Below are 15,493 nucleotides of genomic sequence, written 5' to 3'. Positions count from 1 at the left end.
AGAGGAGGCATTCACTGTGGGGTGTCCCAGGGCTGGGCACCAAGGCAGGACCTCCATGTGCCCCGAATGCCGGCTTCCCTGGAGACTGCAGCCAGCCGGGATCTCTCACATCAGCCTCCCAAGACCACCGTGAGGGGGGCGCTTAGGAGCAGAAACACCCAGGCCGAGCAGGATGAGCAGGTGAAGCTGCCCAACGCAGGGGACAGGACATAGAGGCGACTCACGAGCCTGGGGCTCCAGCAGCAGCCAGGCGGATCCCACCACACCTTTCGCTCTCAGCTACCAGTCTGCCTGCCACCATCACCTTCCCGCGTGTGACTGGGGCCCTGGCTCCCCAAGCAGCCGCTGACTCCCGGACGCCTGCTGGCCAGGCCCCGGTCATGAGTGCATCCGGGGAAGGCTTCGGGCTTACAGGAACGGAAGGAAAAGCCATCCAGCCTCCCCGACCCTCCACACGGAAGCTGAGGGGTTCCCCACACACCGGCTGCCGGGGACTGCCTCGACTCTGGTTTTGGCACAGACAGGCCCTGCTGTGTCCGTCATCTCTGATGGAAGTGACAGCCGTTTCCCCTGCAGACAGGCCAGAGCGGCCCATCCACGCTCCACGGTGTGAGGCCAGTGGTGGCGTCCCCAGGGCCACAGCCCAGTGAGGGTGAGGTGGGGGAGCGTCCTGGCTGAGGGCTGGGCCGCCTCCCGCGTGCTCTGGGGAGCAATGCTTCCGCACCACCCCCGCCCCTTCCTGGCTTCTGTGAAACTGAACATCTCCAAGTAAATATTTTAACTGCTAAGCACAGGCCGCGCTTCGAGGCTTCGTGACGAAGACGTGGAAACCGCAACCCTGACCTCGCCGTCAGAGCCGGGCCTGCATTTCCCAGTCAGCACGTGTGTCCCTTCTCCTCAGCAACCGCCAGCCCTGGGACAAGCCCCACCCCACCCTGGTTACCCTCAGCTGCGAGACGGGAGGTGCCGGGCACAGCCAGGACTGCATCTGGTCCGTGCTGCGGGGATGCGGCCCCGCGTGGGGCCGGGGCTCAGATCAGCCTCCTGTCGGGTTGAGTGGGGAGGCGCACACCTGCCCCAGACTGCAGCTCAGAAGAGGCAGAGGCGAGGGTCAAGCGTTCCACACCCCGAGGTCCCCGGGGGCCCCGTCAGAGAAGGTGGGGGTCTCAGGGAGCTTTGGGCTTTGCTCTGCCTCCTGGGCCTGACCCTGGCCAGAGCTGAACCTTCTAGAAGCCAGGAAAAGTCAGGACCAATTCCTGGACTAGCCTCCCTGCCGAGCCTGCCCCTGAGTGCCCTGTGGCCTGGGTGTGGGAACCCAGAGGGAGACTGTGCTGGTATCACCGGGGGCCTGCTGGCGGTCAGGATGGCTCACAGGGAGGCACGGGGGGGCTGTGGCCAACCTGTGGGACCTGTCCACCCCCAGGGCTGCTGTGAGGCCTAAACGTGGCAGGGGCTCCCCGATGTGAGTCCTACAACGCTCAGTGTCGGACGGGGGGCAGGACCCACAGGCCCCTCTCAATGAAACCTACAGAGGCCCCTGCAGGTGACCTCGAGGGAGGCCACAGAGAGCACGACCCACGTGGGGGAAGAGAGCACCTGCCCCACAAAAGACAAATCAAGTTGCTGCCAAGGAGCCGGCGAGTTTGGGGCGGATGAAGTCACAGGATCACCCACAGCGAAAACAGGGAGGCAGCCACACACCCCCCACCTGGGGAGCCTCAGGGGCGGCCGGGGCCACGGGGGTGGCACAAGGCGGGCGACACCGGGCAGCAGGCGGGGGCGGCGCTCCGGGAAGCAGGGTCCGACCGGAGACGTGGGGATCTCGGGGCGGTTTGGGTTTTACTCTGCTTTGCCTGCGGCTGAGCACTGCTGAAGGGTGGTGTTGAGCTAACGGGATGCTGAGGCGGAGGAGGAGGGAGGAGCAAGTCCTGGGGGAGGCAGCAGGGGAAGAGCAGAGGCCCCCGGAGGGGAGTGGACGGCTGCGGGTGTGGGGGGCTTCTGGGACAGGTGAGGGTGTAGGGCGGCCCTCTGACCCGAGAGCCACCCGAGAGGCCCGAGCGACGGTCCTGGCGTCTTCACCTCCTGCAGGCGGCGCCCAGGACTCACTGGAAGTCAGGAGCTGCCTGAGACCCCGCAGGGGCACCCACTGCGTGCCTTGGGGTGGGACGTTCTGGGTAGGGGGGCTCCGAAAAAGAGCCACAGAAGGGGATGAACCGCATGAGGGTCTGAAGGACGGGCTACGTGGGGCCGAGATCCTCAGCAGAGACAGTTCCCAGGCTCGTCCCCCTCCCCCAGCGCTGTGCAGCGCCTGCCGGTGTTCAAAGCCATTTCCTGACTTTCTCATGGTCTGGGATTCCCAGTTTCATGAGATTAAGATAGAAAGTTGTGGTTTGCGAAACATTGTGCAGTTAGAGGATGAACATTCCATCGATGGGAGCCTCAAGTGGTCTGAAGGGAAGGCCAGCTGTGGGAAACCTCTCCCAGACGACTGTCATTGTGCAGAGGGGCGGGGCCCCAGGGACCCCGGGGTATGGAATGCTTGACCCTCACCTCTCACCTCTCACCTCTGCAGGTCCTGGGCGCAGACTTCACCTTCTGGACCTTCTCCTATCCGGAAAGTACGTGGCCCACACGGTGGTGCGAGGAGCCTTGGGCTGGGCAGCTGCTGGCCTGGATCCGAGTCCTGCCCTGGCGAAAGTGCTGATTACTTTACATACTTCTACATCTGCAGAACCAGGTGATTGATCCTCAAAGCCCAGCCAGCTCCAGCAAGCTCTGGTACCTGCAACCACGGGCCGCCCTGTGCCCGGCCCACCTTCCTTGAACCATGTTCCGCTCACCTGTGGCGCGGCCGCCCCCGGAGCAGCGCGTGCCGTGTGCCGAGGACAGAGGCAGACCCGGACAGAGTATGTGGAAGGGTAGCCAGTATCAGGGGCACCCCCGCTTGTGCCCACTGCCCCACCCACCTGCTTTTGCCTCTGACGTCCAGACATTCTTCTCTTAACCCCAAAGCCCCTGGGGTTCAGTTCCTGCTGTTGCAGCCCAAGGGCTCCACCAAGAGCTGGGGGCAGTGTCCACCTCCTGGGGGTCTCGAGGGGCTCCATAAGAGCCCCTCGTCCTGAGCCCCCACCCAGGCTGAGCACTGGCAGCTGTTCAGTCCCGGCTGGCTTTAATTGTTGTCGTTTAATATTCAATATTTGACATAAACTCTATTTTGATTGCGAAACCACTCAGCATTCCATGTCCTTATTCCTGGATTTTGATTCTAAGCCCCTTTAGGAAATGTCTGCCCCGAAGTGACCGTCTTGTCTGGAAGGTTCCCACAGAGCAGGGTATGATGATAGCCCGACGGGCTTCCTCCCAGTGCAGACACCGCCCCGGCGGCTCCGGCAGGAGCACGTTATCATCTGCAGAGGACAGACGCCGAAATGTGCAGGGGCCTGTAAGCCTGCGCAGTGTCACACACACTCAGCCCCAGCGAGCTGCACGCACACATTACCGTGTTTGAGATTAGTTTTACAGTGTGTTGATTGTTGATGTCCCCTACTTTTCTGGATTTTCCTCCAGTTTTGTTTTTTGTGGGTTTTTTTTTTGTTTTGTTTTTTGTTTTTGAGATAGGGTCTTGCTCTGTCATCCAGGCTGGACACTATCTCAAACAAACAAGCAAACAAAAAAAAATTAAAAGTGCAGCCCTCGCCTCCTCGGCTCAAGCCATCCTCCCACTTCAGCCTCCTGAGTAGCTGGGACTACAGTTGTCTGCCACCACCCCTGGCTAATTTAAAAAAATTTTTTTTTGTAAAGACGAGGTCTTGCCATCCTGCCCAGGCTGGTCTCGAACTCCTGGGCTCGAGCAATCCTCCCGCCTTCGCCTCCCAAAGTGCTTGGCTTACAGGCATAAGCCACCACGCCCAGCCATTCCCCAATTTTGAATTGGTATTAGTAGCTGTAATTCTGTTCTGTTTCTCTTACAATAAGCACCTTTCTCAACACATTTCCATCCATTGACAAAATAGGGAGAAAGGGGCATTTCCAGTGATTTAGACGGGTTACTTTAAAAAACATCTGCGTCATCTCTTTAAACTGTTCAGGAACTTCGTGTTGACAGTGTTTTCCTCTGTGCCATCAGACACATTCTCTACTGGTTTATAGAAATCAAGTTAAGAGCCATCTCTGGAATCAAGGTAACCTGGGTAAATGTTGAGACCTGAAGGGATTTGGTGATAGCAACTCTCCTTTCAAATTCTGCAGGAGGAGTGGATGTTAATCTGAGATAGCCACAGAGCTGAAGGTTCCTACAGGGAACGGTAACATGAGGCGTGTTTGTGGACTGGCCCCTGCTCCCCAGTCTCCACACAGAAGTCCTCGGGGAAGACACAGGCAGACACCTGGGACACACAGAGTCCCCGGGTCACAGGGAGAGAGGAACAAAGAACAAACAGGGCAGGTTTTTTCAATGATAAAACCACCATGTTCTGGCTTATACTGACACATTTTAAAAGCCAGGTTAAACAGATGATTTTCTTAGAAAATATAAAGTATGGCTGGGCACAGTAGCTCATGCCTGTAATCTCTGCACTTTGGGAGGCCGAGGCGGGTGGATCACTTGAGGTCAGGAGTTCAAGACCAGCCTGGCCAACATGGTAAAACCCCATCTCTACTAAAAATACAAAAATTAGCTGGGTGTGGTGACACACACCTGTAATCTCAGCTACTCAGAAGGCTGAGGCAGGAGAATTGCTTGAGCCTGAGAGGCTGAGGTTGCAAGGAGCAGAGATCACTCCAGCCTGGGCAACAGAGCGAGACTCCATCTCAAAACATAATGTAAAATTTAAAATCAACAACAAAAATGAAAATATAAAGTATAACATTGACTCAGGTAGAAATAGAAAATCTGATTAGCCCTATGGGACATGGGCAGGAAACAGAAAAAAAAAAAAAAGTAGTCAAATGATATCCTTTAAAAAAGCACCAAGCTCAGGCAGTTTTTTACAGGAATATGCAGGACTGATCTCTGCAACAGAGAGACAGAATGACCGTTTAGGAACCTGTCCTCTGAAGGCCAACGGCTCAGTTCAAATTCCATCTTCGCCCCCATGGTTGGTGACCTTAGGCAGACTACTTAAACTCTCAGCCTCTTCATCTGTCAGATGGACACGAAAGCAATACCTAGTTCACAGGGATGGCTTCCAGGTTAAAGACTTAACTCATGTAAAATACATAGAATTGTGTTTGTTGCAATAGGAAGAACTTGATACAGGTGAATTTTTACTAAGAATTACTATTATTTCCAGGCACAGACAAAGACAAAAGTATCACAATTCATTCTGTAATATATAGTTGTATGAGTCTATTCTCACATTGCTATAGAGAAATACCTGAGACTGGGTAATTTATAAGGAAAAGAGGTTAAATTGGCTCATGGTTCTGCAGGCTGTATGGGAACCTTCGGGGCGGCCTCAGGAAACCTTCAATCGTGGCAGAAGGTGAAAGGGGAGCTGGTGCGTCTTACATGGCCAGAGCAAAAGCAGGAGGGTCAGGGAGGTGCCACACACATTTAAACGACCAGATCTCGCGAGAACTCACTATTGCGAGAACAGTACCAAGAGGAAGGTACTAAACCATTCATGAGAAATTCACTCCCATGATCCAACCACCTCCCACCAGGCCACACCTCCAACACTGGGGATTACAATTCAACATCGGATTTGGGTGGGGACACAGATCCAAACCATATCAATAGTTAACCAAAAACCTGAGAAACTAATGGCAAGAATAACACACACACATCTACACACAATGATGCTGACATATTATTTATAATAGGGATGTAATTACCCAAAAATAAAAGTATTAACAAACAGAATCCAATCCATCAGGAGCAAGTAAAGTCTATCTCCAGAAAGCAAAGACGGTTCAACATTAGAGAATCTGTTAGTACAACTCACTACATGAAGAGACTAAAAAAGGGAAACTTCGGGCATCTCAAAAGATAGGCCCCTAAAAAGCATCTGGTAAATTTAATATTTAGTCCTAATTTTAAAGCACACACAACCACAAGATATTCAGAAAGCTAAAAATAGTCAGAAACTTCCTTAACCTGTAACAAACATTGTATTTAATGCATGAGAACAGATATTAGCAAACTTTCCCGTAAAAGCTCAGATGGTGAATATTCTAGGTTTTTCAGGCAATACCGCCTCTGTCTGGACTATTTAACACCACTGCTGTGGCGTGACAGTAGCCATCAGACAATATGTAGAAGAATGGGTGTAACTGTGTTCCAATAAAACTTTATTTACAAGAAGAGACCATTGGCTGGATTTGGCCCCCCGGCCACCAGTTTGGAAACCCCTGCATTAGAATCATTCGCATTAGTCAGAAACAAGAGAAAGACGCTTGAGTCCTGGCCAACATGATAATATATACAAAGTATAAATATTAGAAAGGCAGAGACACAACTATAATTATTTGCATAATTATATGACTGTTTACCTAAAAAGTTCAAAATAATGAACGGACAAACTATTACAAAAGTGACCAAGTGTAACATCAATATACATCAATCAACAGTGTTTACTAAAACAGCAATACAGAATTACAACATTTTATGGGAAAGTGTCCCATTCATTATAACAAAAACTTTGTGGATTTCATAAAAATCCATAAAATACTCAAGAACAAACCAAGAAATGAGCACATCGGACATCAAAGAAATCTTAAAAATTTTGCCAAAGCTCTAAATTCGTTGAGAGCTGGAATCCATTTTCAAGTAGTAGGACTCTAAGTCACATGAATGTCAATTTTCCAAACTGTCCCCATAAACTCCGTGCATCCCTTAAAACTCCCGCAGGACTGCTGTGGGTCTTGACACTGCTTCTAAACTTGACATGGGAGAGGAAACGTGTAGGACCCGCTGAGGAATGCTTCTGAACGGCCTCGGGGAGGGAGCCTGCTGTAAAGCTGTCACAGTTAATGCCAGTGCTACTGTGCAGAAAGAGAACTCAGCCTGTGAGTCAGGACTGAGACAGGAGAGACAGCAAGTATTTACGGGAATTTTATTTACGATGATGGTAGCATTTCATGCCAGTCGGTGGAGAAAAGATTCCTTTTTCAATAAATGATGTGACAACCGGCTATGTATTTGAAAAAGAAAACGTCAGACCCGTATCTCACATAACCCCAAACAAAATTCCCGCAGATTAAAGGGCTAACCATTTGTGATGGAGTGAATGCTGAAGTGTCCCCCCCAAATTCCTGTGTTGAAGCCTCACCCCCAGTGACACAGTATCAGGAGAGGGAGCCTTGGTTATGTTAGCCAGGAATCCCACCCTCACCAGGAACCTGACCGTGCGACACGGTGATCCAAGACTCCCAACCTCCAGAACCGTGGGAAGTAAGTTTCTGCTGTTTAAGCCCCACAGTCTATGTTATTTTGTTCTCAGCCCCGGCTGACGAGAACACCATTAGAACATCAGAAGCCACAGCCATAGAAGGACAGACGAGACGCTGAAGTTTGTTTTAACCGTCTTGCCATAAGAAATACCCTATAAGTCACACCTGAGACTCAGGCGTCCTAAGAAATAGGGGTGTGGACACTGCCCCCAGCACCTCTCGTGGCCGGGCTGGGTGACAGGCACACAGGAACTCATGGCACTCACCTCATAACTATTGTTCACATTAAACATGCACCAAAATTTACAATAGAACACCATCGACAAAGCTAAAAGGCAGGCAACGGATGGAAGAAACCATTTCCAAACTACCAGCATGGTGTCCCAACAGGAAAAGCTGGGCAAAAGATGCGGTTAAACAAGTCACAGAAGAACCCACAGGTACGGCTCCTGCAGAAGCTGGCGACTCTGCCGACACCGTCAGCGTGACGCAGAGGGGTCTCCTCCCCACACCCACAGCTCCGCGCGTCCTCCCCTGTGGGCCCGAGGTGGGCGTGTACTGATTCATCCCCACCTCTGTCTGCTCCTGAGAGCAGCGCCCTTCACGTCTGCGTCCTAGGCCCCACTAAACGCCGGACACCGAGGCCCTCGCAAATTTCTCGAATGAATGAACGAATGAAGGTCGTTTTCAAGACCTCTGGCCCTTCCCCTCTTAGAATCTCTAAATCTCACACTTGCACTTGCTCTGGAGGGGATGAAACAGACACTGCCAGGGCCAGGAGGTTTACGATGTTTATGCTGAGGCCCAGGGAGCTATGCGGGCTCAGGATCCATGTGGATTTGTTACCCTGAACTCAGCGGTCAGGGCCTGCGCGTGAATCAGCAAAACCTCCCGCTGTGCTTCATTCCAGGGAGGAAACCCAGCAGCCCCGTCCCCGTCTGCATTTCCGCTGACGCTATCATTGGAGAGGGAGACGAGGAGTCCTTGAAACCAGCCCTCCGAACATAAATAAGCAGCCGGGTTCAGTGAAGCACATGACGCCGGCTTCACCTCTGCCAGCGTTTCCATCCCAGAAAGTCCTGCGGGACAGATTCTCACAGTCCCCAGTGAGCCCCATCCGTGACCCCTGCTCGCCCTCCACGTTTCCCAGATGACGGCAGCTGGAGAGCCTTCCTCCGACAGCGGCCCCAGGCCACGGAGAGGCGGCCCCGCAGAGAGCGGATGTTTGTGAAGCTCCTCTTGGAGGGAAAGCTGCCCCCAACGCTGAACACTCCCGTCTCAAGGCACAGACAGGGGAGCGGTCACGAGCCGGCCAGTCCCTTTTACAGCCAAAATCGGGGGCTCAGAACATTCTTTAATGATTTCCGAGCCACCGAGTGCATTGGGCGGCCCCGTCTCTGTTTTCATTCCCTGAGATGTGGTGCTTTCTCTCCTGGAGCCCCGTGTTGGGGACGCTTCAACCGCAGGCCTTGCCTCCCTCCCACAGTGCTGAGGAAGGACAGGCCCTCCCTTCCCCAGGAAAGGTCAGGCTGGAGAAGCCCAGGTGTGGGGGGAAGTTCTGAGCTGGCATTGTCACCCCCGGGTCTAGTATCCCCACAGAGTGGACCCTGGCCCTGAGCCCAGGCTGTGCCTCCCCCATGTGCAGCCGCTGGGATGTGTCCAGGGCAGCACACGAGGCAGGTGCCCAGGTGCTCCCCTAGGCAGAAGGCTCGGGTTCTGTTCCAGGGCAGGTAGGCTGGCGTGGCCCTCGGGAGCACAGAGCCCTGACTGCAGCCCCCCAGATCCCCACAGGCGCCGGCCAGTCTCACCCAGGAGGGCAGGCCCTGCTGTGCTGCAGGCCCCCCGGGGCGCTGGTCCCCTCCCCCATGCTGACCACACGTGGCTTCCTTGGGATCAGCGCACCCCCAGGAAACCCTGGGTGCCTTCACGACTTGATCACTTGGTGACCTGGGACCCTCGGGCGCCTGCTCCGTGCACAGAGCTGGCCAGGCTGTCCGTAGGGAAGTGTTGACTGGGGGCCCCAAAGCTCCTGCTAAGAAATCCTTCTGAGCACGGCCTCTGGCTCTGGAGAACCAGAACTCCCTGCCCTGCCACTGACTCACAAAGTTGTCCCCTCCCTGTGCACTTCCAGGCACAAAAGCCAGGATTTGATTACTGGGGAACACGTGAACCTGGTAACTCACCTCGCAAACGGAGGAGCAGGCCTGCACGGGGTCCCTGGCGTTCGCGCTCTCGTCTCCTGGAAGAGTCCTCCTTGGGTCCTGAGCTCAGCGGTCCTCGGCCAGTCCACTCTCTGTCCTTCCCGCTGGCCAGCCCCTTCCGTGAAGGGACAGCTCCCTCGTCTCCATGGCAGGGTGGTCTCGGGGGACAGCGGCAACATCCCCAACTGCCTTTCTCTGCTCTTCACTGCCGACCCTGCTCCCAGGGCCGCCCCCACGGGGCCAGGAGGCTCCGAGGTGGTGACAGGTAGATGCTCCAGCTGTGCTGAGACCTGCCCAGCCTCTCCCCATCTGCACGTCTCTCAGGAGAGGACCCACATCCGGTCCCCACACATCTACCCGCTGTGGGTGTTCTGGCCGGGGGGCCTGTGACCCACAACTACCTCAGGCCCAGGGCTCACTCGGGGGGCTGGCGGCCTGGAGTGCCCAGACCTGACCCTGCTGAGTTCTGTGGGGACGGACGATACTCAGGGCCCAGCAGGGGTAGAAGGATGGGCTCTAACAGGTGTGGCCCCAGGACCACAAGCTGCACCTGCTGCGTCTGAGCCCAAACAGGGTCTCCTTCCCCTCAGGTGAGGTTTTGCAGGGAGCTGGGCGGGGCACAGAAGATCTGGGAGCAGGTCAGCAGTTGAGGAGTGGCTCCGGGAGGGGCCGCAGAGGCCCAGGGCCTGCTCTCAGGGGTCGCTGGGGACAGGAGAGGCTCCGACAGGGGCCGCCCAGTGTGCTCTTCTCTCATGTGCTGGGGCCTCTCTCTTCATTCCCTGCTGGAAACATCCATGCTGTGCTTGGCGGAGCTGCGTTTTCCCGTGGCACAGAGCTCCAGGGAAGGGCTCTCCTGCCCTCTCGTGGCGGCCTCGGGGCAGTGGCCTGTGGGGGCCGCCAGCCCTTCCTTCGCTGTGTGAGCCGCTGGTCACAGAAGACTGCGGTGCAGGGAACGGGGCCACTTCCTGATACTCAGGGACAGATTTTCTTCTCTTGAGGAAAGGCTCATAAGACCTCTTCCGGGTCATTCCTGATTAGGACTTTCATCCAGGGGTCAACAAAAGACTCCCCAACCTGAAGGAGGCTGCCCAGGCGGGGAGAAGAAAGGTCAGAGCCCACGGAGAGGCAGAGGGGCGCCAGCCTGGAGTGCCCCCTGCTGCGGCGCCCGGCACGTGGCTCGCCTGCTCTCCCGCCTCTGTCACCTGGGAAGAAACAGTGGGCAGGGGGAGCGCGCCCGGGACCTGAAGCAAGGCCGGGCCTTCGCCATGGACAAGTGACTTGGGCCTGCTGGAGACGGGGCATGGACCGTGGCCTCTAGGTGAGCACAGTACTGCCCGTAGGGCCCGGGTCTGTGGGCCCTGGCTGTGAAGGCCACTGAGCCCAGCAGAGCTCCACCCTGAGTCCTCACAATAGAGCCAGTGGGGTCAGGGAGGCCTGGCCCTGAGCGGCCCAGAGGCAGAGGCGTGGCCCGCTCGGTTCCGCTGTGGCCTTGGCTGTTCTGTGGATTTCTGGTTCGGGGTGACCTGTGGCCCCTTCATGAAGAGGGTCGGCTTCTGCTTGGGCGGTCACCTCCCCATCCATTAACCATTGACATCTGCAAGGAGAAGTATCTGTTCACAGAAACAGCAGCAGGCCTGTGTTCGGAGGCGGTGGCCTGGGCGTGGCTGCAGTGCTGTGGGACCCTGGGGGGGGGGGGCGAGGGCTGCAGTGTTGTGGGTCCCCGATGGGGGGGGCGAGGGCTGCAGTGCTGTGGGTCCCCGGTGGGGGGGGGCTGCAGTGTTGTGGGTCCCCGGTGGGGGGGGGGCTGCAGTGCTGTGGGTCCCCGGTGGGGGGGCGGGGCTGCAGTGCTGTGGGTCCCTGGGGGGGGGGGGCTGCAGTGTTGTGGGTCCCTGGGGGGGGGCGAGGGCTGCAGTGCTGTGGGTCAACGGTGGGGGGCGAGGGCTGCAGTGCTGTGGGTCAGTGGTGGGGGGCGGGGGGGCTGCAGTGCCGTGGGTCCCTGGAGGGGGGCGAGGGCTGCAGTGCTGTGGGTCCCCGGTGGGGGGGGGGGCTGCAGTGTTGTGGGTCCCTAGAGGGGGGGTGAGGGCTGCAGTGCCGTGGGTCCCCAGTGGGGGGTGGGGGGCTGCATAGGGAAACCCATCTCAAGGGGCTCTGTGCCCACAGGGCCCAGGCAAACCCCTTGGCCTGTCCGTGGGAGTGTCAGGGTCCCCAAGGCTGCACGAGGTCACAGCACCTGTCCAGGAGGACTCATGGGTGTGTAAGAAGTTATGTTCAGCCAAGTGGTGCCATTTCTCCCAGGTAAAGGCGAATGGCTGGATCATACAGCAGGTGTGTCCCCAGCTTCTGGCTTTCTGTGCCCTGACCACTCTGTGGCCCGGCCAGTTGCAGGTTTTCCCTGCAGGCCTGAACTCAAGCTGGGCCTTGAGCATTCCCAGGCACTGATAAAGGTGTTTAGGTCATTGCCCAAAACCCTGAAACAAAGCAGCCCTGGTCCAAATTCCTTAAACTCTCATATCAACTTGCTGCAGACAGACCTGGGTGGAATCCCCGTCTTGCCGTCTGTCCCAAAGATACACTATCTGTCCTATCTGTCCTGAGGATACACTGCAGCCCTCCTTATGCCAGATCCCCTAGTAAGTGCTCTGGACGGATCACCCTGGCAACGAGCGCCTCTCCCTGGAATCCCAACCAGCCCCATCTAGGAATGGTTTGAGGCACTCCCTGGTGGAAACTCCCCTGTCACTGTTTTTGGACAGACTCCAGCTGTGGGTTTGGCCAGGATGGAGCACAAACTGTGAAATGATTTCCAAAGGGTGCAGCTCCCATCGACCGTGTATGTGGGTTCCCGCCATTCCACTCACCCACCAATACTTGGTGTCCGTGTTTTTGACTATTCCAGTGGTGATAACGGCATCCCCAATGAGATGTTCACGTTCACTTCCCTTTCTGTCCATCGGCCACACGGGTTCCCTTCCTGTCCATCGGCCATACGGGTTCCCTTCCTGTCCATTGGCCATTCGGGTTCCTTTGTGTGTCAGGCTGGCTACCATCTTTATGTCAAATTACTGGATTTTAAAATATCTTTATATATTCTAGATACAGCCCTCCGTCAGATCCATTATTCTGAGTATTTTCCCCATCGATGGCTTGCCTTTTCATTTTAAGTGTCTTTCAAAGACCAGAAACGCTTATTTTTTGGTGAAGTTCAACTTATCTCTTATTTTTTCTTTTAAAGCTCCTGCTTTTGTGTCCGACTGAGGTCTCCTTTTTTTTTTTCCCCCAAGCGTTTGTCCATCACGTGGCATTTCTGGGAGCTCGGGACTCCACTCTGACGGAGGAGAGAGGCCATTTCTTTTACTGTCTCCTGTCTCTGAAGAGAAGGATGAAGTAAAAGTTGAAAAACAACAGGAATGAAGTCAGCGGCAAGACCAGCCGGTGCCACCGATGACCAGGCCTGAGGTTAAAAGATTACCCCCCCCCACTCTAACCACATGTGATCTCAATCTATCACGACCCTTTCACGTGGACCCCTTAGAGGTGTAAGCCCTTAAAAGGGCCAGGAACTCTGTTTTCGGGGAGCTCGGTTCTTGAGACGCGAGTCTGCCGAAGCTCCCGGCCGAATAAAGCCAAATCCTTCCTTAACCTGGTGTCTGAGGGGTTTTGTCCGCAGCTCGTCCTGCTACGTGACCTGCCTGTCTATCCTCTTACCCACGGCAACCTGCCTTGATTCCTGCAGCTTTAAAATAACCCTATCAGGGTTACAGTATTTTAATTTCTGCTTCACATAGTGTAAATCAAAAATAAAACTCTAAGCTTCCCCAACCCACTGAATGGACCCCCTCATCTCCACCAGGGGGATTCTGAAGAACCTGAAAAATGAGCTCAGGCCACGAAGGGACGGGGATTGGACATGGCTCATTATACCCACCTCCCTTTGGAGTTCAGGTGCAGCTGACCAGACGGACAGAGCAGACACCATAGCAGCAAGACACCAAGTTCCAATCTGACACTGGTATAGCATCACGTGACAACAGGCCCTCAAAGTATCAGTGTATTTTACCCCAAAATATATCTCTTTGACAAATTTTGAAATGGCCCCGCAAAGCTGTGTCTTGTGGGGAAATTCATATTCTGTAGACTCCCCTTCCCTTTCCAGCTCTTTTTCTGATCCTGAGGAGACTGGCTGAGAGTCTAGTGCCTTGTGAAGGTCTGAATAGGAAACATTTGCCATGTATTGCCTCTGAGGGCGGACACCTATGAGATTTCATCCACATAATAAGGACCTCGGTCTCCACAGCCCCTTCTCTTAACCCAGACACTCCTTTCTATTGATTCCAAGCCTTCAGATAGTAACTTAATTCTTTCAACCAACTGCCAATCAGAAACATCTTTGAATCCACCTATTACCTGGAGACCTTTCCGCTTGGAGTCGTCCTGACTTTCTGGATCAATCCAATGCACACCTCACATGTACTGACTGATGTCTTATGTCTCCCTGAAATGAATAAAACCAAGCAGTAAAACAACCGCCTTGGGCCAAGTTCTCAGGACGTCCTGAGGCTGTGTCATGGGTCATATTTGGCTGAGAATAAATCTCTTCAAGTATTTTACAAAGTTTGGCTTTTTTTGTAAACAATAGACAGATATAAATTCCATTTGCTAATTTTTTTAAATGCTGTGTCTTGGTTCATGAAAGACATTGGTCTGTGGTTCTACTGTCTGGTGATGTCTGACTTTGCTATCAAGGCAATGCTGGCCCATACATCGAGCAGGGAAGTGCCCCTCCTCGTTCATCGTCTGAGTGGCTGGATTCCTATTATTTCTTCTCTAAGTAGGATTCACCAGCTTGGCCCTCTGGGCCTGGAATTTTCTTTGTGAGAAAATTTGATAACAAATTGATCTCAAATTTAACAGATAATAAGCATTAGTATTTTCTTTTTTGGTAACTGGCATCCTTCAAGAAATTCGTCCAATTATACCGTTTTGGGGGCTGCCTGCACTAGAGTCAGCGTGGCGTCCCCTCAGAAGGCCGGGTTTGCCAGCGCCGCGCCCCAAGCCAGGTCGGTCGGCCAGTGCTGGTGCCCTCGGGGAACAGCGGGAGCTGCCTGGAGGCTGCGGGGAGCGGCGGCGGCGGGCACGCACCTGGCTCCCGAAACCAGACCTTTAATAACGCCTCGCAGAAGGGGCGGGGTGGGAGGTTGGCAGCGCAGGGGCGGCAGCCCCGGATCCCCGCGGGTCTCCAGATCACCCCATCGAGCCCCGCGCCCTAGCAGCACAGTCCCTCCAGGGCTCCTTGGAGGGCCAGGCCTCAGCCCGGGTGCCCCCTCGCCGGGGATCCAGGGTTGGGGGCACCCAGGAGGCCGCAGGTGTGGAGCTCGACGGCGCCCCCCGACTAGAAACCCAGGCTCTCATGCGCGGCTCCCGCCCCGACCCCAGCTCCAGAGGGGCGAGAGCACCCGGCGCCGACCCCGTCTACGGACCCCCTCCTCCGCCCCGCCCCCGCCGTCCAGCCCTCCCGCCCCTACCAGCCCCGGGCCTCCTCCCCACGGACCCGCCCCGCGCCACCAGCCGTCAGCCCTCCCGGCCCCCAGTCTCGCGCCCCCTCCCCACTGGCCTGCAGGGTCCACCGACTTCCCGACCCCGGGACCTCCCGACCCCCGGACCTCCCGGCCTCGCGGACCCTCAGGAGCCCCTGCGTGGGCTGCGCCAGGGCGCCCGCGACAGCACCGCCGCGAACCACAGCCACGGCCTCCGGGTCTGCAATGGAACCTCTAGCCGCGGCGGTCAGGAGGGCGGAGACTCTGCGCACGCGCAGTTCCCCCTCCCGCCCCTGCTTGCCGGTGATGGCGCATAACGCATGCGCGGGGAGGGCGGAGCTGGGCGTTGCCGTGGCTACTGGGAAC

At 55.7% G+C, this 15,493-nt stretch overlaps 1 protein-coding gene across 1 annotated transcript; it reads left to right on the top strand.

Moving 5' to 3' along the window:
* Positions 1-1,895: 1,895 nt before the first annotated feature.
* Positions 1,896-10,923, top strand: LOC134729729 (putative uncharacterized protein encoded by LINC00205). Its single transcript, XM_063601331.1, has 4 exons — positions 1,896-2,007; positions 2,089-2,174; positions 2,573-2,618; positions 8,504-10,923. Exons 1-4 carry the CDS (start codon positions 1,896-1,898, stop codon positions 9,007-9,009), a joined length of 750 nt encoding a protein of 249 aa, XP_063457401.1. The 3' UTR covers positions 9,010-10,923.
* The last annotated feature ends 4,570 nt before the right edge of the window (positions 10,924-15,493 follow it).

The sequence above is a fragment of the Pan paniscus genome, chromosome 22, assembly GCF_029289425.2.
Source record: "Pan paniscus chromosome 22, NHGRI_mPanPan1-v2.0_pri, whole genome shotgun sequence".
NCBI classification, from domain to species: Eukaryota; Metazoa; Chordata; class Mammalia; order Primates; family Hominidae; genus Pan; species Pan paniscus.
Note: the sequence above shows the minus strand (reverse complement) of the source record. Positions and strands in the feature narration are given on the sequence as shown.